Here is a 23,696-nt window from a genome sequence, read left to right on the forward strand (position 1 = left end):
CAAATAACAGAGAAATTTACTGCCACAGTGCCACCTACTGGGAGACCACTGAAGAAGCAAACAATCTGTAGTTGAACTTAGTTCAACTTTGACTCCTGGTTTAGGACAATCTTCCCACCTGGGTCGATCACCCCTCTTGGTAGCTATCACAGTCTTTTTGGTATGGCGTAAAGGCAACTGAAAATGATGAAAAAATCCATTTGCATACACTTAAAAAAAAAGATTTAATTATTTTTATTGGAAAGTCAGATATATAAAGAAGAGAAGAGACAGAGGGGATCTTTTGCCTGTTGATTCACTCCCCAAGTGGCTGTAATGGCTGGAGTTGTGCCGATCCGAAGCCAGAATCCCAGAGTTCTTCCAGGTCTCCCACATGGCCACAGGGCATTGGGCTGTCCTCTACTGCTTTCCCAGGCCCCAAGCAGGGAACTGGATGGGAAGTGGGGCTGCAGGGATTAGAACCAGAACCCGTATGGAATCCTGGAGCAAGCAAGGGGAGGACTTTATCCGCTAGGCTACTGCACTGGGCCCTGTTATCTTAAGTTGGTCCTGACTTCACCAACAGAAGTCTCTGTCCTGGACCTGTGCCAAGGGCTCCAGATTGTGTGGCCAAGGTTTGGCTCTGGGAAAAACAACTTGGGGAGACTCCAAAGACCCTGAAAAATGGAAAACAATATCTCTGCTTAACATCATGTCTGATCTTGGCTCAAGGAACGAGAAGTAAAAGCTCAAACTGGGTGAAGGGGATGGACATCACAGCTCTCTCAAATGTCACCGCCCCACTTCCTGCCAAACCCCGCACCGTGGACTGCTTTTGCCTTGCGGAACAGCACGAGCGACAGTCATCAACTCAAACTGCTCCCTCCTATCTCTGGGGAAAAGAACGTGTTGAACTAGGGAGGGACAAGGGTCTCAGGGGAACCAAGAGCTCCAAGACTCCCCTGGTGGAACAGCGGGTAGAATCCCAACAGGGAGGGCCAGTGGGCATAGCGTAGCAAGCTAAGCCTTCACCTGGTGGGGCGCAGGTTCATGTCCTGGCTGTTCCACTTTCCACCCAGCTCCCTGATGATGACCTGGGAAGGCAGTAGAGGACAGTCCAAATGCCTTGGGGCTCCTGCATCCATGTAGGAAACCCAGAGGGGGCCCTGGCTCCTAGCTTTGGATGGGCCCAGCTATGGCTGACAGAAGATCTTTCCATCTCTCCTACTTTCTCCGTAACTCTTACCTTTCAAATAAAAATAAATAAATCTTAAAGACAGAGAGAGAGAGAGAGAGAGAAAGAGAGAGAGAGAGAGAGAGAAAGAGAGAGAGAGAGAGAGAGAGAGAGAGAGAGAGAGAGAGAATGTGAGCATGAAAACAGCAGATGCTGCTGAGAGTTGCCAGGCAAATAACTCCACTTGCAAGTCAGAAGTGACTGTTAGAGTCTCAAGGTAAAAGTTCCTTTGGGTTTATATAATGTTCACTTTCACTGTTTGGGGGCCACAAAGCAGTGGGTGGGCATGGGCCAGGCCTGGGCACAAGGCCCAGGGCTGTGGGGCACCACACTCAGCCCGAGACAGCCTAACATGGCTGCCTTTGGAAGTGATGGTTAGGGTCCCTTCCATAAACCACAGCCTCATGAAAGAGCTAAAATGAAGAAGAGGGTGGGGAGCAGGGAGAGGTGGGCTGGAGGTCAGGAGAGACTGGTGGCAGCTGGTGTGGTCCTCCGCACTCACGGGAATAGCAAAGCAGCCCGAGGGGAACACCAGGTATCTAACCGACTGCTCTCTGCTATTCTGGCTCACGATGACCATGGAGAACTCTAGAAGAACGCTGTGTGAACAGGGAGGCAAGGCCAAGGCTTCTGGCTTCAGGCCAGCGGTCCTCACTCGAGCTTCTCTTTCAGGTTCCCAGATTTGCTGACTACGCCTTTCCTGCCATTACAGTTAGCCTTGGTAGTCCAAGGCAAGGCAGTCAAGAAGGGTGTCACTGCTGGGGGTCTGCTAGGTGCTCCCTACCTCACTGCCCCACACCCCCGAATGCTCATGAGGCAGCATAGGCTCACCATCAGTGGGAAAAGATGCCGAGCTGCTATCCAGCAGTGCTGGCACCAACCACCCTTGATTTGGACTGTTCGAGGAACAAAGTCTCACAGCTTGGCTGGACCTGGGGTGAGTGAGTTAACATTCAGGGAACGGACTCCTGCTGCCTGCCCGCATTTAGTAATCAATCACTTGATGAATCAAGTGATAGGGGCTGGCTGTATCTTTGAGACAGCAGAGGACTTCCTACAGAGGCACGGCCGTCCGCATTCCACGAAGGCTGCTCTCCCTACCCGTGGATAAGGAACATGGCTGTGCCCGGCAACTGAACCTTCTGTAGATAGGATGCTGTTCTAAGCCCCAGAAAAACTGCTTCAGTCAGAATACGGAGGTATCAGCCAGTTAGCTCCTAGTTGTACAAGTAACTTCAGCACAGTGAATGATGGATAGGGGCTAGGCCAGAAGTCAAGGTGACCCAAAGGAGCTATTAGGTTTTCAGCATCTCTAGGTTTCTCAGTCCTGCACCCCTAGTTCTGCCCCCTTGCATGCCCAATGCAGAGCATGCACTTTCCCAGGAGGCACCTGGGCCTCTTCCATCATGATGATGCTGTAATGAACATGAATGCACTGAGTTCCACACACAGAATCCATCTGACTTTCCCAAGGGGGCCCACACTGTGGCTCAGCAAGTTGAGCCTCCTCCTACCATGCCTGAATACTATTGATCACTGGTTGGAATCCTGGCTGCTCCACTTCTGATTCAGCTTTTCCCATAGCACCTGGGAAAATACCAACAGATGGTCCTGGTGCATGGGAGCCTACACCTACCTGGGAGATGGAGATGAAGTTTTAGGGCCCTGGCTTTGGCCATTGCAGCAATTTAGGAGAGTGAACCAGAGAGCAGATGCAAGATCTTTCTATTTCTCCTCTGAGTTCTTTCAAGTAAATAAATTTAAAGATTTATTTTTATTGGAAAGGCAGATTTACAGAGAGGAGAGAGAGATAAAGATCTCCCATCCACTGGTTCACTCCCCAAGTGGCTGCAATGGCCAGAGCTGAGCCAATCTGAAGCCAGGAACCTGGAGCTTCTTTTGGGTTTCATACAGGGTTCCAAGACTTTGGGCCATCCTCTATTGCTTTCCTAGGCCATAAGCTAGTAGCTGTATGGAAATGGAACAGCTGGGTCATGAACTGGTACCCATATGGGGTCTTAGCAGTTGGAGGTGGAGTATTAGCTAATTGAGCCATTGGGTCAGGCCCCAAATAAATGTTTTCTCAAAAAGAAAACTTTCCCAGAGAACATCACTTGCATTGAACCATGCCCAAACTCCACCCAATTTGCATATTCACTTAGGACACCACCCTCTATTCAACCAAGGGGCGTGGCTGTTGCCCCCCGCCCCCCCAGCGTGTATCTGCTCATAGGCTCCCTGCTTCCACTCTTGCACTTTACATAGGTCTCTGCTTTGAACTCTTTCTGTTGTTAAAGATTCATTCATTTATTTAAAAGTTAAAGCAACAGAGAGACAGAGAAAGATGGCCCAAGTACTTGTGTCTCCAAGTACATGCAGGAGACACCAAGGGAGTTCTTGGTTCTGCACCCCAGGCTTTTTAGAGATTTTGGAGAGTCAGCCAGAGGACGGGAAGTCTCTCTCTCCTCTGTCTCTCTCCCTGTCATCACTCTATCTTTCATAAAAAACTACAAAACGGCATTCCACTGGGAGATCTCCATCATGTGTCACAGGCTGTCTTGCACTCCTCCGCCATACGGCAGGGGATGCAGCACACTCGTCCTAGCGCTGTTTCGTGCGACACAGGCAAGTGTTCACCATCATGTGCATTATTCTCGGTGACCTTGGCACGTGATACTACCACCTTGCTGCACATTCTCCGCTGATGTTACCTGTCTTGAGTCCCCGTGTGTGGAGCCTGTCATGGTCATCCTATCTCTGGGCCGAGCATGGTACTATCTCCACAGTACCTACTAAGCAATATATCCCATGGTGGTGCTTCACTTTGCACCTTCTGCTTATCTATTAGTGCTTTGCAACAATGAACGGCTACGCCTGCACCAGGCATGCCAATCTGATGTGGAGGTGCCCCCAATACACCCTGTGCAGAGAAGCCTTCCATTCCCCAGTCCCGTCTTCAGACCAGGACATGAACAAGACAGACTGGAGCTCCAGCGCATGGGAAAGACAAGAAGACTGAGCACCCCGAGCTGCCAGGAGGACTCAGTGGGCAACATGACCTGGAGGGATTCTGCGCCCTTGAAGCACCAATCAAGCATGGGGGTTGTTATGGAACATGACCAACCTGAGTATGCTCCCTCAGACCAGGAAATTCTATTTGCCCCAGATTCATCCCTCCCTTCCCCGTCGCCAAAATATCTGTCCTGGGATGTCAAAATTATTTCAGATAAAAATTTCCCAAAACAAACAGTGGACTAGAATCTTCTTTGGAGGCACAGGAGAGGAGGCTGGGTACATCTGCCAGCCAAAGGGCTGGTACTCCCTGAGCTGTGAGGCAGGGAGTGGGTACCCATGAAGGGAAGGGCTGGGGGTGGGCACAGAGGCAGTGGAGCTAAGGCTGCTGGCAGTCTGTTCAGCTGCCCGTCTGAGGAGGAGCCCATGAAACACAAAGGTGTTTGGTTAGATGAGCACACGGAAGGGCCAAGGTCAAGGACAGGCTCTCCCACGGCTCTGCCCTGTGCTGTTTTCAAGACTGTTCACATGTCAGCTTATCAGGAAGGATGTCCACAGCTAACCTACGGCCTTGTTCTCCAGGTTTTAAAAGTTAGTGTCACCTCTCCTTCCGGGAGAGCAGCTTGAGGTGAGCACCAGCTCTGACCACTGCGCTGCTTCCCGGGGCCCTGCACAGTGCCTGCCCACCTGCTGTACACTAAGCACTCAGCACCCATTTCCTCAATGACTGAATGAAGTTCCTGGGACTGAATCAGGTGACTCACAGGAACAACAACAAACAAGCTCCACGCCAAACAGTGGGACTCTGCGGGGAGAGATGTCCCACCAGCGGCCCAGGTTATCCCAAGCGTGGGTGCCATGAACAGGGAGTGAGCAGAGGTCAGGAATCCTGCCAGGCGTCCTACAGTAACAGCAAAGATCCCAACCAAGAACCATCCGGTGCAAGATGTCTACAGCACAGAGGGCGAGAAACGTCACACAGCACTTGCCCTCACGCCACCTCTGGCAGGAAACAGGACAGAGCAGATTCCAGAGAAAGCTGGAGATGTCCCAGCCGCACGTCTCCAAGATCCTGCAACCAGTTGGACTCCAGTAACACAGACCACGTCAAGAAGTGCCATGACAGGATGTCACCTTTCCCTGCACATTCTGCACCACATTGATCAAAATCATGATTATGAAACTGCAGCTGGTCGCTTAACATTGGTCATCTCTGTTAGAACGTAAGCTTCATAAACACAGAGAATGACTTGGTCTTACTTTTGGATTGTTAGCTCCTCACAGTGCATTTTGCACATATTCAATATTCAAGAATTCCTTTTGGAAAGGATCTGATCAGTTGCATTCAGAAGTACATCTGCTCGTGGGGCCATATACTGTGACATTAGTGGGAACCCAGTGGGGAAGTGGCAGCTCCCATTTGCTCAGTTCTCTGCATTCTGTTGTGGCTGTCCTCATCTAGCAACAGCTAAGACAACCTTTACAACTGCCCTCCCAATGCTGTTTCATTTGCTCTTTCACACACAAGCATTTCCTGTCTTAGGTACTAGAGTGGACACAGAGAGGAGAGCAATCCCGTAAGCTGCACAGCACAAAGCACTGGGGGTTATGAGAAAGATCGAGATGGTGAGGCGTGAGGTCCAGCTAAAAGAGCCAGACAGCCGCTACTGGGAGTGAGTGGGAAAGAGTTTCCCACGAGGACGCAGCAGCCATAAAGACTCCGAGGGGGAAGGCGGCTTAGAATGGGTTAGGAACCTGCAGATGCCAACAATGGGTGTGAGGAGGGGCAGGCTCAGCCAGGGCTGGCAGGAATCCCCTGGACTTGCCTGCTGTCTGTGCAGTTCTCCAGGCCCTTCCTGGGGAGGCACTGACTAAGGGGTGCTGTGCTAGGGCCTGGGAGGAGTGTGGGGCCTAGGAGACAGTCAGGGCAACACGGGCTGGCTGGTAAGGAGGATGGCGAGCAGGAGGTGCAGCTGGAGAATCGGGAGCAGGTTCAGGCAGAGGTCCTTTATGTGTCTGAGAGATGCGAGCCCCTGAAAACACACAGCCCAGGGGACGCAGGCTCACGCTGTCCTCCAGCCCTGCCCTAGCTGGGCACTCCTGTTTGAGCACAGGACACACGTAGAGGTTTATTTTTCTGTCCCACAAGCTTCGCATGCTGGACCTGCCTAAGCCCCAGTGGACCCATGAACCCACTCAACCATGCAGGCTGATGTTTGCCCTTCCAGCTCCCAGGGGGATGAGGCAAAGTTCTGGAAGGGGCCTAGGATGGGCTCGCTCCTTTAGAAAAGCAGAAAATCCCTTAGGGCCAGGGTGTTTGGCCTGGTCACAGCTTCACAGAGGTGCCCTGAGGGTCAGAATCAGGTAGCAGAGCCATCTGGAGGAGCAGATCTCACCAGGGATCAGGCCTGGTCAGTTCTGGGCCCCCAAACTCTCCAACCCTGTCCTCCCCCAGGGACTCCCAGGCCGCGTTCCACTTTCCCGGCTCTGTCCTAGCATCAGGTCTCCTGACCCACAGCCCTTGTGCTGGGGTTTGCCCTTCCTCCCATTAACTGCCACCGCAGGCCTTGGAAGCCACCACGGAGCCACAATGTGACCATTTTTTAATGACACTACTGTTTGTTTTTTTTTAAGATTTATATATTTTTTATTTAAAGGGCAATTTATAAAGAGAGAAGGAGAGAAAGGAGAAAAGAGTTCCATCCACTGGTTCACTCCCCAAATGGTCACGATGGCTGGTCTGAAGCTAGGAGCCTGGAGCTTCTTGCAGGTCTCCCAGGCAGGTCTCCCAGGCAGGTCTCCCAAGCAGGTGCAGGGTCCCAAGGCTTTGGGCCATCCTTGACTGCTTTCCCAGGCTGCAAGCAGGGAGCTGGATGGGGAGTGGAGCAGCTAGGACACGAACCGGCACCCATATGGGATCCTGGTGCTTACAAGGTGAGGATTTAGCCATTAAGCCATAACACCGGGCCCGACTTTGGTTTTTAACACAGGATCTTCATTCCCCTGTGATGGAAAATTATGTCCACAGCTATCCAAGGGGAAATCAATTAAAAAAAAAAAGATTTACTTATTTATTTGAGTTACACACACAGACACAGAAATTCTTCCGCTAGATACTTCATTCCCCAAGTGGCCACCACAGCCAGGCCAGAGCCTAGATCATCTCCCACGTGGGTGGGCAGGGGCCTGAGCAATAGGGCCATTCCAAGGCCCTTAGCAGGGAGCTGGATTGGAAGTAGTACCCACTTGGGATGTTGGCATTGCAAGCTGAAACTTTACTTGTTATGCCAATGCTGGCCCCTATTTTTACCTGAAAGCAGAGTTATAGAGAGGGAAGAAATTAGGAAGGAAGAGAGAATGGGATGGAGTGAGGAGGGAAAGGAAGAGGGAGATGGAGAGAGAGGGAGAGTTCCTCCAGCCGTTGGCCAAGTGGAAATTCTTGAGTAACATTTTCCATGGAAACACTAGTGGCCAGAATGGGTTAGGCACATATAGGTGAGGATGCTTTCATTGTGATAATATAATTTCCTTGGGAAATAAAGCATTCTGACTTCCAGACAAGCCACTCCCAAGGGAGGACTTCTGAACTGCACTTGTTTCTGCAATGATTCTTTGCTGTTTCCTTTGGGAGACTTGTGTTTCAGCAAATGCTTCTATCAGGAGACTTGTGTTAACTTCCTTGAGTGTCTTTAAGTTAGTTACTGTGGTTTTTTTTTTTTATTAAAGATTTATTCATTTTATTACAGCCAGATATACACAGAGGAGGAGAGACAGAGAGGAAGATCTTCCATCCGATGATTCACTCCCCAAGTGAGCCGCAACGGGCCGATACGCGCTGACCCAAAGCCGGGAACCTGGAACCTCTCCTGGGTCTCCCACGCGGGTGCAGGGTCCCAATGCATTGGGCCGTCCTCAACTGCTTTCCCAGGCCACAAGCAGGGAGCTGGATGGGAAGTGGAGCTGCCGGGATTAGAACCGGCGCCCATATGGGATCCCGGGGCATTCAAGGCGAGGACTTAAGCCGCTAGGCCACGCCGCCGGGCCCAGTTACTGTGTTTTAACAACAGAATGATAAGGCCTATGTCACAGGGTTGGGTGAGGATTAAATAGGATAGTGAACTTAAGTAAATCCTAGCACTGTGACTGGTGTTACACTAAGAACTAAGTAAGCATTGAAAATTATTACCATTTTCATTTTTACTTAGGAATATGGATCAAAATGCTTCACATTCACTATACACCTATCTGTATGCTGAAATATGAACTGAATGACTTGTCAACTTCAATGTCCGTATGAAATATTAGTGCTAAACTGTAGAGAAGGATCACAGTCATTCAGAATCTGCAAGTTACCAGAAACTTGCTATGAAAATACAAGGCAGAAATGCAAAAATTGCTCTTAAGCATTCCTTGGGAAGAAAAGGCTCATTTGAAATGGACAAATTATCTCTTCAAAAAATTCTAATAGATACAATTTGCCTGCCAGTGTCACAATGAGTCACTGTTGCACAGTGCAGCAAAGAAAGAAGGTGGCCTGGATCAAGGGGTCAGGCTGCACAAAATGTGCATAATGACACGTCCACAGTGGCTCAGGAGGAAACTGCTGAGGCAGTGTTTCCATGGAAATGCTGGTGCACAACATGGTGCAGACCTATTATTACCACCTGGGGCATAGGAAGTCCTTCAACAGGAAGGACTCGTGGAAACTGAGATGGAGCGACAGGAACCCCCTCATCTCTCATCTGTCCTCAACGGGACAGCACATGGCATCAACCATGTTGTTGCAACTGTCATTCTCTTCCTCTACGAACAGGCATGCACAGAGTTAACCATATACTGCATACAGATCAGGCACCTGTACAAGGTTATGTAGAGGTAGCAAACACAGAGAGAAAAACTCTCGTTACAAAAATCCCGAGAGTTCTTACAGTGAGAAATACTGAAAAGAGGTGACGAGAAATTTGCCATTAACTTGATATTATACAAAAGTATGGGTTCAAACTCAGGAGGAGTGACAGACGGAACACTCAACCTTAACTGGTCTTCCTGGAAAGGCGCCAGTGTTGAAGAGTTGGGGAAGTGTTGGGTGAGGTCAAAGGTTGAGAGGCATAGGCTTAGCACAGTCTCAGCTGTGGTGATGCACATAATTCAGTCTACACTGTCCAAAATTATTAAAAACCACCCAAGGGATGGCTGCCTATTAACCCAGCCACTTAAAATATAACCAATGACGCGGCTGTGTAGAGCAGCAATAGTTAGAAGGATCCCATTAATGGTGACATGTTTCTTTCAACTAAATTGGTCTCTTTCTTTGGGGGCATGTTCATAGCCTCAACTGAAAATTTTCTAGTGGAGGATGGCCTGGGCATTGGGACCCGGCACCCATGTGGGAAACCCAGAGGAGGTTCTTGGCTCCTTGCTTCTGGTCATTGTAGCCACTTGGGGAGTGGGTCAGTGGATGGAGGGTTTTTCTGTCTTTCCTTCCAATTAAATACATACATCCTAACCCAGAATGAGACTAATTTACTCTTTTCCATTTACTGGCACTCTTTTGCCTCATATTCTTCTGAAGAGTAACAGCCCAACAGTGGCATTCTTCCTGCTCCAAGGGAATAGCTCTTCTGAGCCTTTCAAAGAAGTTCCTAGGAAAGTACAAATACTATCCTTGTAAGACGTCATGCTGTCCGTGTCTACCATTTTGGAAGAGTTCTTCTATTACAAGCATCTACTTAGGGATTATAAATTAATTATAGGGCTGGCTGAGAGAGGCTGGTGCCATGGTTCAACAGGTTACTCCTCCACTTTCAGGCACTGGTATCCAATATAGGCACTGGTTCTAGTCCCAGCTGCTCCACTTCCCATCCAACTCCCTGGGCCCTCGGACCCACATGGGAGACCAGGATGAAGCTACTGGTTTTAGATTGGCTCAGCTCTGGCCATTTGGGGAGTGAGCCAGCACATGGAAGATCTCTCTCTCTGAAAATCTGCCTTTAAAGCAAACATAAATAAGTCTTTAAAAAAGAAAGAAAAAAGGGCTGGCTAAGAATTACTCTGGCAGCAAGACCATGCCATTGGGGCATTCGGGTGGGTGTTTGGCCTAGCGGTTAAGGCAACTTCTGGAATGCATGCCTGCATGCCATATTGGAAACCTGGGTTAGAATCTAGAATCTGCTCCAGATTCCAGCATCCTGTCAATGTGTACCACGCGGGGCAGCAAGTAGTAGCTGGGTCCCTTGCCACACCTGTGGGAGACCAAGACTCAGTTCCTAGCCATTTCAACCTGATTCAGCTTCTGCTTAGATTTGGGAAGTGAACTAGCAGATGGGATGTTTCTCTCTCTTTTTCTCTCTAATTTAAAAACAAAAAATAAACCCCATGCCATATAGTCAGTCCCCATAACAAATCACCAGCAACGTAAGCAGGTTGAAAGGAGTACGTCCCCTCCGGCAGGGCTTCGGCTGCACTCCCCCTGCCACTGCTCCTCCTCTTCACTTTCATCAGTGAGACTTTCCTCCAAGCGACAGCAGGGATGGGTCTGCTCTGCTCATTGCTTTACAAGACTGACTTGGTTGGGTGCTACATTGGCTCTCCTGGGGCTCTTTCCAAGCCACCAGTTTTCTCCTTCAATGGTTTAGCAAAAGTTTATCTTGGGTTCATGCCACCACATCAGAGATGATCCTTCTGTGGAAAGAAGGCCCCGCAAAAGGCCAACGCTCCAGACTGTGGAAATGCTGACCTCACCAGGGCTGCGACAAAACAGGCAGGGTGGCATTTATGAAGGTCCTGAAAGCCATCAACTTGAAACTTGATCGTGTTTATAGAATACTGACAACCAACCTTCTTCTAATTCCGAAGAGAGAAAAAAAATCTCAAGAGTGGAAGTTGGGTTAAAGGAATGAATAATTGGGGCACGGTGGAGAAGCAATAAGTACTGCAACTTCTAACAAATGTTTCCACTCAGGTTAAACATCTGGGGCTTTCCCTACCACATGCCTGCCATAGCTATACTCCCTTCATCCAACAGTCCAGGGATTAGATGTGCATTGTACAAAAAGAAGCTAATGTGCTAACCCTAAGAAAATAATGACTACAATATTGCTAACTAGAGCCTTGCTGTAAAGTCTGCTAGAGAAACATCTCATGAAACTAAGCTTTGACCATCAGTGGTACCTAGGACTCCTTCTTATGGCAAGACAGCACGGCATCCATCCCGCTACACTTGAGCTTGTAGTCCTTTCAGTTCCTGCTCATTCTCACATGACCCATTTCCTTCATTCATTAGTCTTCTGGAAGGGGATCCACTCTATTTTTTGTCAATTTCATCCATTCCTTCGGGAAACGTTTAAGGAGCATTTACCACTTGCCAGACATGGTTTGAGGCTCTGTTTTCTCGGACTCTGCCACGCTTTCTGCATGGTTATACTGCCTTTATATTTGTTAGGAAGCTGCATTGTCTTTCTATAGCTCTTCACACCACATAATTGATTCTATCTATTTGAAAGGCACACGAGGAGGGGAGAGACATATCCAAATACCAGCAATAGCCAGGACTGGCCAGGCTGAGACCAGGAGCTTGGCCTGGATCCAGGACTCCCACAAGGGTGGCAGGAACTCAATGATTGGATCCATCACTGCTGTCTCCCACGGTCTGCCTTAGCAGGAAGCTGGGATCAGGAGCCAGAGGTGGTCAGGGAACCAAGGTTCTCTGATACAGGATGCAGGCTTCTGAACTGCTAGGCTAAATGCTGGCCCTGGACATTTCATATACATGTGATGACAGGGTGAGACAAAGGATCTGTCCTCCAGAGATGTATAGGAAGCAGAACATATATTTGAAAACATAAAACAAGGAGGAACAAAGTAGAGGCATTCGAGGAGCTGAGGATGGGGTAGCTGGGAAAAAAATGCCACAAGTGTGATAAACTAAACGCCCATCTTGAATCAAAGGCCAGACTTTGAGTGCACAGGGCTCAGGGCATTCTGAGTAGAGGGGACATGAGCAGGTAGGAAGCTGGAATAGCTGGTGTGTGCGCCAGTGCATAACATAGCATGGAGAGGGTGGGAAGAGGATGGAGGATGTGCTGCTGTGGGAGTCTTGAATGCCACAGTAAGAATCTCAACTTCCTCTTGCAGGCATCAGCCTGGTCTCTGAAGAGTTAAAAAAAAAAAAAAAAAGGTTTGAAGATCTATTTCAGAGATGATGTTGAGAGCATTGTATTCCTCTAAGAAGAAAGCAATCTGGAGGGTCAGGAAACGCCTCCCGTGTTCTACCTGGGTTTTCCCAAGCATTCATCCAGGCTTCAGCACTCAGTGGCACCCAACCGCAAAGCGCGTGCTCTCCGCCCTCGGCTGACTGTTCTAGGTGTACTTCCGCGGTCTCTCTTCCGCTTTTAATCCCTTCTTTCCTAGGAGGGGTATGATGATTTCCTTCTCGCCTATCCCCACACCTACACTAGATGAGGTTTTGAACTTAACAATTATATTGCTTTGCACTTAATTTTTCAAAAAATATTTAATTACTTATTCTGAAAGGCAGAATTATAGAGAGAAAAGGAAACACACACACACACACACAGAATCTTCCATCTGCTGGTTACTCTCCCGATGGCTGCAATGGCCAGGGTAGAGCCAGGCCAAAGCCAGGAACCCAGAACTTGGAGCTTCAGTCAGGTCTCCCACGTCAGGGGAAGGGGCAGTCCAATGCTTGGGCCATCCTCCACTGCTTTTACCCAGGTCATTGACAGCGAGCTGGATTGGAACTGCGGCAGTTACAGCATGAACCAGTGCCCATATGGGATGCTGGTGTCACAGGCAGTAGCTTTACCCTCTATGCCACCATGGCAGTCCCTTGATTCTCTTTCACCTTTTGTTTGTTCCTTTCTTCTCTAACTTCAGAGGGTAAAAAGTTTAGCTTAGCTCAGGGATGACAACTCTGTGGCACACACATTTGCCAGTCTCATCATATGCTGTTCATCCAGGAAAGCCCTTCTGCTGCCCTTGACCCTTCCCTGCCACTCCTCACCCCCACCCTGGCCCAAGCTCACAAAAGACCTCACAATTCTTTTTAGCACAACTCTCTGAGCAACCTGCCCTTTGTATCTTGACAATTTCTTTTCAGTCTTTTTGTATTCTAGAAATAGACATGTGGCTAACCATTTTGCCAAAATGTTCCACATCAGAGTGTCTGTGTTTGATTGCTGGCTTTGGCTCCTTCTGCCAGCGTTTTGCTGATGTAGCCCTTGGGACGCAGCAGTGGGTGGCTGAAGTAATGGAGTTTCTGCCACCCACGTGGGAGAGCTGGATTGAGTTCCAGACTCCCGGTGTCAGACCTGGCCCTGCCCTGGCGGTTGAGGACCTCTGGCCAGTAAATCAGCAGAGGGGAGATCTCTCTGTATGTGTCTCTCTGTTTCTCAACTGAAAAATAATTAAAAGAAAAAGAAATGATGATCATGAATTTACTTTTGACTCTGCTTCAAGTATGTTTGGCTGTTGATAATTCTTATTTTCATTGCAGTCTGCAATAAACTTTTGATCCAACTTCCTTAAAATTTTTAAGTATTTAAAATGTTTTAAAATTTCCAAATCATGTGGGTGTTTTGTCAAGTTCTTTTATCTTAATACTTAATTTTATTGCCAAGTGGTCAAAGAATGAGGTCTGTGCAATTTTTATTTTTTGAAGATTTCATTGAGGTATTTTAGTTTTTAGAATTATCTAAGGGGACCCTGCAGGGCCCAAAGTCATGTATTGATGTAATATTATTAATTACATCAGTCGAAATCCTTGTGCACCTGGGTTATGCTCTTTACATCTCAACTTGCTGACAATGGTGACTATTCTAGTTTCTGCCTGAAATGCTTTATCTTAGGTTCAATCTGCCTTTCCTCTCAGTCTTTTTCCTTGCACACTTTTCCCCAGGAGCTCTGCCACTTCATCCTTCTATTTCACAAATGCAACATTTTGCAGCATCCAGGTTCTGATGTTCTGGTGGTTTTTGTCCCTGGGCCTCCCCCTGACCTGAGATCACTGGTTGTTCCAGCATCACGCAAGCTGTGTTCCATGCATCAAGAAAATAGACACACACACACCCCAGGTTAGTTTCTTTAGTGTTGCTTTCTTCCCTGGGACTGATATTTCTCTGGGAAGCCTTCTTTTTAAGTTTCATGATCCGTCCCCTGGCACCAAAGGTTTTTCAGTGTTGGTTTATCCTTGAAGGAGGAAGTCCAAGTTCACCATTAAGGGCCTGTGTTCAGGGAGGAACTGATAGGGATCATGCACGTCAGAGGGGGCTGTAAGTTCCTGCCCAAATCTTTTAAAGAAGGATGTTCATACCTAGATAAGAAGGAGGGGAAGGAAGGGAGAGGGAGTATCCAGCAGCTATATCACCACTTCAACAACCGCTTTAACATCCCAGCTGGCAGGGAGGAGAAGACCTTCATCTAAATTACTCCAAGATGAATCACTAAAGGAAGGGCCATCGGGCGCTTCCACCCCACTGAACCATGGACACACAGCTTGGGAAACGTTTGGTCGGGAGTCGTTGCTTAGCACCCACCCCTATGATTGATGTTGGTGTCCATGCCAAAGGCAAATCCTAAGACCTCCTAATGCTATCACTGATGTTGAGATGGTGAGGGTGTAGCAAGCAGACGCCCTCTGCCCACCTGCAGGCCTTGCCCCACATGGGCAGAGGCTGATGCCTGGGCTCCTGCCCACTTCTTAAGACAGGAAGGTGCTCAGTGTTTGGCCATGTTCTGCTCTAGCCTCCGTGCTCTCTTACAGCCTCGTCCTTCCTGTGCAACCTCTGCTAGGAATTCCCCCAACACTTTCCCCACTTTAACTATTCCACTGGTTATTTTAGTGCTAAGACTCATGTGGAAAGGGAGGGGATTGAGATTCCAGATGCTTCCACTGTTCATATCCAAAAGCAGTATGTTAGGGTGATTAATATGCCATTTGCTGTACAGATATACTTGAATGGACTGGTGCGAACTTTTGAAATCAGTGCTCTGCTGAAAGGTCTGTGGTGAGCATGGGAGGTGGTATGAGTACTGGCTTTTGTTGTCACAGTAACCATCTGTGCATCTTGCTACACTCACAATCCATTATGATGCCCCCTCCTTTTTTTCCTAGCAGGAAAGTGCTATATTTACATGTTTTAGAAATAAATGATTTGGAGGATCCTACTTGAAAGATGGGTAGGGCACAGATTTAAATGTGTTTCTTGTGATGATACAATATACAAGGCTGACAGATGGTAACTAGCCTACAGGCTGATATCTAGGCTCACAACAACAGCTTTTGGGTCTTTTTTCCTAACTCCAGAATCATTTGTGCAAGAATCTTCTCCCTTTTTATGACTCAACAGCTTAGGAAGACAAGCAAACTTGGCTCTGCCTGACACTCACTTCCATGTCCTGGTATCAAGATTCACCAAGCTGTTGGGCCTCCGGATCCCTTCACCCCTCCTTGTGCCCAGCAGCCTTTCCCAGGCACTACTGTCCTGGGTGCTGACCCAGAGCAGCAGCTACTCCTGACTCTGCACAGATGTCCCTCATAGGTGGCACAGCCTGAGGTCCTGGTGAAGAAGGGCAATGCCAGCAATGCCCAGTCAAGCCCTGTGGCTTCTTAGCAGTTCTATTTTCAGAGAACGTTGCCAGTGAAGAACAGCTTGCACCCTGCCCTATCATCTTCAACTTTAGTCTATGGGTTTTGACCGTGTGCCTGGCAGACATCAAACCTCAGGTCTCACCATATTTCCTGGGGAGTGTGACTCTGGCTCAGGAGGAAAGCTCAGGGACAGGAAAAGAGAAGGTTTGGATGCACGTGGTTGTTCATCGGCTGCTGTCCTCAGTCCAGCTGACCACTTGGAAGAAATATCACAAATAGTTTTGAAAGGAGGATCTGAAGTGAGTACTAAATTATTAGGTGTTGCAAACATTGGAGAGGAGAAAAATCAAGAAAGGCTATCAGCATGGGAGAAATTGTTAAAAAAAAAAAAAGAAAAAAGAAAAACTAAATCATTCTCTTCACAGAATTGACAAACCAGACCTTAGGTAAAGGAAATGTGAGGATATAAATTCGAGAATTCTACAAACCAAACCAGAACAAAACAAAACAAACAAAAAAACACTGCTTGGCCAACAGGGGATGGTGAAAGTGGCTATACTGCATCAAGATTAAAAAACAACATGCTCATAAAAAAGCTTTCAACAGAATGGTCACAAAACAAGTTACTTTGGCTAATTATTCAGTAGGGACAGGGTTTGTTTGTTTTATGGATGGGAAAAGGAATGCATACAAAGGAAAGTGGCCTGACTGTTACCATAAAGAAACAGGACCCCACTGTTCTGATTCCCAGCTCCCTCTGCACCAACATCCAAATGACATTCCATCTTTTATGTTCTATTGTTTAGTAAACTCAATCCTCAAGAGTGTGGAAACTTTGATGCTCTTGGAAATTGCTCCTATATTTGTCTAATGCCAACTTCTGTGCTTGGAGAAGTTTGAAGTTCAACCCAAAAACACAGGGCTTGGCATGGTCCGGAGCTCATTACAACTTCTCATTAGCCGTTTCTCATTGCCGAGTGTGACTCGGAGTCTCCAGTTCTCACAGAGAGCTCCTGACAGATGTGGGCTGAGCCAGAGTGAAGGCTGCACTCAGCATAGGAAGCAATCAAACCCTCTTGCAGGAGGAAAGTGCAAGGTGACACGACAATCTTGAAATGCCACCTCTGCATCAGCATTAACAGGTACTACCGCTCAAGGCATACACGTCACACACCCGTCCCCGGCATTACCTTGCTGCTCAGCATTTGTTAATGTATTTCTTCTGATAACCCTATGAGGCAGGCATGAGTATTATTCCTATTGGAAAATGGGAAACTGAGACACAGAGGTGCCAACTGCTTGCTTTGCTGGTTGGGAACAGGAGCTGTGTTACATCAACCGAGTCAGGATCCCAGTTTCGGGAGCCACGAGGAATGTTCCTGGATTCAAAATGACTTCATGGAGCCAAATAAAGTATGGAGACACGTTCTTGAAAGTGTCGCAGGGACAGTTTCTTAGTATGGTGCATTTTTCAAATGTACCACAGCAACACTGGAAATGGACGATGTGAAAGTCTGAGTGACGAGTTCTCTGTACCATCTTAACCATTTCTCTGTAAATCCAAAACAAACACAAAGTTGACTTTGGGGGAAAAAAAAAGTTGCATCTGGGCACTTCTCAGAGGGAGCTTTGCCCCAAGAGAAGTGGACACACCTTGGGACTCATTGGTTCCTCTTGTACACTGGAGGACATGAAGATTATCTGCATGCAAAATCACCTTGTTCTTGTGTTTTTGTTCAAATTCGGAAGGCTGTTTCAGAGTATTCCTGGGCTCCTTATGACACCACGTTTCACATGTAAAGGAGGCAACGGTAAAGTCTCCACCACTGCTGGCCGAGCTTTGGAGAACTGTGCTAGTGTTTTACAGGCAAATTGGAAACTATTTCCTGGAATGCCTCGCAGCATGCCTTTTGATATGTGGATTATGTTTCTTGCAATTCTGAAGAAATCTTTGCTTCCCCCCCACCTTCTGTGCATTTTTGATGCTGAGCTGTTTCCGGTTTTCCCACACTCCTGCCTGTCACAGAGGAAAAAAACCCACAAAAATGCAGCAGAGAGAAGTTAGCCCAAAGAGCAGGAGACTGAAGAGCACTCCGGCCTGCCAGTGAGTTCAGGGCAGCGAGCAGCATCTTCAGACAGCCGGGTCCACTGCCGGGGCCTACCCTGCCGCACAGGCCACTGAAAGCCATCTTGGGGTATGCCAAGTGCTTGCAGAATCTACACCTGGCGAGCACACGGGCAAATACAACCTTCACCTTCTACTCACCCATTTTCCCAATGAACTGTGGGCTCTTCCCACCTGTGAGGGATGGGGTAGGGGTGAGATGGGGGGTTCTCAGCACATGTATGCAGGGACTGTTGGGTTCTGAAGTGAGCCATGCCTACCCTAGGCATGTTACCTGTAACAGCTTTCCCCTGTGAAGGGCATTCTCCTTGTCATGTTTTTACAAACAACGACACTGAGGCCGAGCGATGGAGTCTTCTGCATCTCCCTGAAGGTGTGAACGGGCAGGCAACACGGCCTGTGTGGTCCAGAGAATGCACCCACACGTACCTGTGTCCACTCAGCTAGGGTGAGGGCGCCACAGCTTCCTTGCTGTTCTGCTGCTGGCGTTCACCCTGAATTACAGCCTTCCTCAGCACTCTGGGGAGCTTAACAGTCAGCACCATGCCAGCTCCTGCGAGCACGGTACTCAGTACTCAGCAGGCCCTGAATAAATATTTGTCGCATACATGAATAATGGCAGCAACATAATTACAACAGCACCAGGGACTGTTCTCAATCCAAAGACAGGGAACAGTAACTATTGTTTTTGTGTTTTGGGATTCATTCTTAGCACTGATTTTGATCTTGTGAAGAACACATGAACAAAAAGCCATAGTATCAGGAAGACACACACGTGTGCATGGACATGCACACATGTACACACACACACCCTCTTGTAGGAGTCTACATAGCAGAGAATGCCTGGCTCATTCAGACATCTCTAAAAAGTTCCCCAGTTTCAAGCTGTTGAAGGTCTGCTAGAGTGAACACTTTTTAACAGCTTATGTCTAGGTTACAGCTAAAAAATAAGCAAAAAAAAGAGGAACCATTTTTTTACCAAAGAAATTTGACTCAAATACTCAAATGAAATGAAATCTGCAAATGAGAAAGCAACCTGCAACCCTGTATTTATAGCAGTACAATCCACAATAGCGAAGACATGGAAACAACTCAGATGCCCATCAAAGAGGAATGGATTAAAAAAAAAACCTGTGATATATACCTACTCTGTGGTATATTACACTACTATAAGAAAGAACGAAATCCTACCATGGTCCCAAATGGAGTCCATTATGCTTAGTGAAATAAGTCAGTCCAAAAAGGATAAATATCATATGTTCTCTCTGATATAAGATAGTCTTCATGCAAAGTACACAGTAAACAGATATAAAGGTAAACATGTATAAACATACATTCTCATAGATGAACTGTATAATGGATAACTATGGCATGCATTCGATTCCCAGTGAACCATTTATATGTACCTTAACAGCATGATATGATTCTCAACCTTTGCCTATACCTACAATGCCATGGTACACTTAAACAGCAGAACGTTACGCCTCGTAACTGTTCTTAGGGGACTATACCACTGTCATAATTCAGGGGGAAATGGCAGAAGGGGAAAACAGGGAGGGTGGAGAGAGAGGAAGAGGGGGATGGAGGAAGCCCTACATCTACAAATCCATATCATGGGAAACTATAATCAAAATACATACACACATATATACATACATACAAACATAAATTTGATTCAGGCATGGAAAAGTCTCATTATCATTATCACTATTATTATTATTAGCGTGGGACAGACTATAAAAAGTGGTAGGAATCCTGCTGCTCTAGAGCTTGCTGCCTAGTGTCAGTGAACTCAACCTTCCCAGATGAGATTGCAATCCCATGACTTCCCGTGGAAATGCCTAAAAGCCAATGTATGAGGGAGGAAGGTATTGAACCCTACGTGAAAAGGTGAAGATTTCTCTAGAATGATCATGAGCAGCCACACCAAGAACGATATTTTCATTTTCTTCTCCAAGGCCACAGTTGGGACTGTTTTCCGGCACGTCTGTCTGGGGCTCCTGCCCTAGGAGTGCTGGTTGGCAATCACCTGAGAAACCAGCCCCTGCCGCTCCTATGGGCCACAGCCCTGTCACCAGAGGGTTGCCATAGCTCCCCACATGATTCTCATTTGCAACCAGGTCTAAGAACCAGAGTTAGCCTGTATGCTCCCTCCTCCTCATTAGATGTTTGTATTTTCAACAACTTTAGTGCAAGCTGTCCTGAGGGCTCCATGAATAAAAGGAACTTAGTATTGAAAAAACACAGAGGAGACTAAACAGATTGGAGAAAACTTACTTGGAAGCCCTCTGTGATGTGGCCTTTCTGAGTACTTGCTTGTGACTGGACGGAGGCTTGGGGACCAGGGAGGCAGAGGAATTGGGAGGCGGCACCACTTTTTGTGGCAGCGTGGTTGGCTTCGGGCCACTGGCTGTGGCACTTGCTATTCTGCAGCCCGTACCATTATTCATGGTCCACAGATTGGAGTTAGATAGTGCCTGGCTACCAAATATTGCCTGCAAGAAAAAGAGAACAAAATGACTCATGGAGATGTCCTTCATTACCCACCTGCTAGTCTCCTGACTGGTTTGTCACCTTGAAGGCAGGCAGAAGGAGAGGGGAAAACGTAGACCTAAAGCAGTTCTGTGGGAAAGACTCTTCAAATACTGCCAGTGCTGGTGGAGATTCACAGAAGGGTAACATCTTGAGGCTGAGATGGTCTTGATTATGTGGGGGTCCGAGTCAGGGCATGGGGTTGAGGTGTGGGTACAACATGGTGGGCCACATAGGAAAACCAGAAGCACGTTTGGGCTTTTTCCTTCTCAGTTGCCTTTGTTGTTAAATCCAACACATTTTAAACAAATGTTCCCACTGAGTCTCAGGGACTAGAAATTGCACATGGAGCAAGACGGACTTGACGCTTGACTCGAGCCTAGCCCATCCCAGGCCTCTGAATACTTCTAGGTTTGCATGCCTGGGAAAACGGAAGAAGCTAGTGTGGCAAAGGCCTCATGAGTGAGAGTGTCCAGGAGTTAGACCCAGAATAGCTTTGAGAGCTATTTTGAGAATTCTAACATTGTCATATCTTGTTAACCTAATGATTAACCTATGCTTTTCATTTTCACTTTCAAAGCAGAAATGCTACACAATCGTAATTTACATGAGTATAAGATCCACACAAGGATACTACTGTCCAGAAGCTAAGCCTGCAAATGGACAGAGAACCACAAATGACCTTCGAAAGATCACAGACACCTACGTGTATTTGTCATTAGGATGTAAGCACACATTTCCTTCCAAAAGATTACTAAAGATTTTCATAACTTTATTTGCTTCACTAGAAATCATCCTATCACAAATGTTGGACTAGAACTGGTGCTCCAATACAGAATGCTGATGTCACGGGTGTTGGATTAACCCACTATGAAACAATTACATTTCTATAAAAGAAGACAGGCAAATGTACATTTACATACAGATGTAACCCTGCAATAGGATAATCTGAATCTTAAATAGCACCTGGTGGGCTATATGTGTCCAATTCACAAACTGTAAACCAGGCCTTGTGCAGACTCAACCTCCTAGAGGCAAACTACACAGGAGGACCTTCACACCGATGTTTTATGTAAGATAAGACTTAACTTTAGCCAGGGAAACTTAGTGCTTAGGAGACAGCCACTTGTCTGGATACAGTTAGGTCGTCCCTTCTCCCTAATAATACCACTGGGATTTTGTTTGGTAACAATGCAGGCCCAGCTAAAAAGCTACTTTCCCTAGTTTCTCTTGTCTCTAGGTAGGGCCACATGACACGGATCTTGCCAACGAGACATAAAGAACAATTTCTAGATTTTTTTTTTTTTTGATGGGTGGGAGCACCTCAATGTAGCAGGCTGGTTGGTATGCACTTTCTGCCCTGATTTTTCTTCTCCCATCCAGAGAATGGAAGGGAAGTCTAGCTAGAGGCTGACAAGGAATACTATGAAAGTTATATGCTAAGAACTACAGGGTATGCAGACAGCAGGGGCATGTGTTTCTAATGGCAACAGGGAAGGCTCCTTTTGGGAGAGCCTGGCTCCAGACCTCTGACTACATAGAAAAAAGCTCCAGGATGCTGAGGCTGCTAGGGCAAGACAGAGAGTTCTATTACTTGCAGTCAAATGGCATCCTAACTGACGGGAGAAATCATTCTCCATCTAATCAAAGCTTGCTTAAGCCTTAAGACGAGAGAGACACACTGCCGTCAGAAGGCAGATACACTTTCCAAACACAGCAAAAATCTCACAGGTTGTGCCTTGTGGTTTGGTAATCATGCTCTATGACTGGATAATGAAATGGTTACAATTGTACATCATCTGAAACTCAAAAAAAGTCAGTAACGGAAACTTGTCACCCAGGTGACTGATCAGAGCCAACGCTGAGAAGGATGGGATGAAAGTGAACCAAATCTGATAAGATGAACCCCATCAAAACATTCAAGCCATGTTAAAAGTGGATGTGTTTTGACTACTGGCAGAAATCAGCCTCTTCAAATCCCCATGGCCTGTCCTGGCCCAAATCCTACAACTCCACCAACTCCAGATCATGTGAGTGGCTATGTCCTGACAGTCATTCATAAGTTGGACAGAAAGATGATATCAACTTTTCTTTATATAGCTTCAAAGAATGTGAGGCTTGGATAGTCGCTATTAGCAACTCAGGGATGGGGGTACTGCATGGTCATCAGCTGGTGTCCTGGGAATGACAAGAGCTCTGGATTGCACTGGCCTTTCTCCCTCAGACCTGGTCAACACACACATGTGTTTGCCTCTCTGCCGGGTGTGGGAAAACAGTCAGGCTACAGCAAGGGGGCTCAGAGAAAACCATGGTTAGAGGAGTAGCTTGGCCCAAGGCAAAAAAAAAGAAAAAAAAAAGATTGGGAAGGCCTGCCATTTCCCACAACAGAAGGGGACTTGTGGGTGGGAAGGAGGGATTTGTGATAGACAGAACACAGACTGCAACTTGGAAGTTACGGCAAGCAAGATCTGGGCTCTCTTACTTGAAAGATAATACTGTTCAGAGATTAAATTCTGGGTGTTTTTTTTTTTAAATTCCTTCCAGAAATACACACCCTTTTCAGCTTTCAGTTGGGGCTGCCTGGTGAGCAAGCGGAGCCGGACGGCTCTCTGCAGGGAAACTACTCTCTGTAAATTCACTTTTTGAGAATTAAGGCAGAGAGCGTGGGCAGAGACTAATCTCTAGCTGAGAACGTTAAGGTCTCGTTCTGCCTGTCGTACTCTGGTTTCTCAGCATTATCCTCCCTACATCAGAGGCTGTCCTCACTCACCACTCACTTGGCCATGGTTAGGCCAGGAGCTTTTCAAGGCAACAAACACATGAGGACTTCTGTGCAACCCCATGATGCTTTAAACCACCTCGAGGCCAAGGTGAAGGTGACGGCAACTTTCTATTTGGACAAAAGAAAGCCTCCAAAAGGCCTCTGTCTCACACAGTGTGGAGTACTTGGCTGCCTTCCATTCACAATGTTTGTCAGCTGGACAAGACTGAAGGCTAAGCAAGAGAAACAGTGCAGCCTCCAGCCGTGCTAACACAGCACTGGGCAGGACTATGCCTCACAGGGATGGGCCAGGAACCCGGCAGTTCTACTGTTACCATCCAGAGAGACCCACCTCACACCCGAGGCAGAACATGGGGTGTTGCTGGTACATCCTCTAGTGAGCATGCAAGAAGGCCTTACTATTTCTAGTACTTAACTCTCAAGG

The 23,696-nt window shown here is 47.3% G+C and overlaps 1 protein-coding gene across 12 annotated transcripts in view; it reads right to left on the reverse strand.

The window, feature by feature from the left end:
- The window catches only part of TTLL5 (tubulin tyrosine ligase like 5), a 216,119-nt gene that overhangs the window by 30,764 nt on the left and 161,659 nt on the right, over nt 1-23,696 (reverse strand). For 9 of the 12 annotated variants that reach the window (XR_009244284.1, XM_058655595.1, XM_058655600.1 and 6 more), the window contains one exon: nt 20,236-20,453. Coding sequence is in view for 11 of the 12 variants with exons in the window: in XM_058655595.1 (XP_058511578.1) it covers nt 20,236-20,453 (218 nt within the window). In the remaining variant the exon portion in view is untranslated. Of the gene's footprint in view, nt 1-13,415; nt 13,640-20,231; nt 20,454-23,696 lie in introns of those variants that run through there. The other 3 variants (XM_058655602.1, XM_058655601.1, XM_058655597.1) reach the window with 2 other exon arrangements.

This window comes from Ochotona princeps, chromosome 26 (genome assembly GCF_030435755.1).
Source record: "Ochotona princeps isolate mOchPri1 chromosome 26, mOchPri1.hap1, whole genome shotgun sequence".
Classification (NCBI taxonomy): Eukaryota; Metazoa; Chordata; class Mammalia; order Lagomorpha; family Ochotonidae; genus Ochotona; species Ochotona princeps.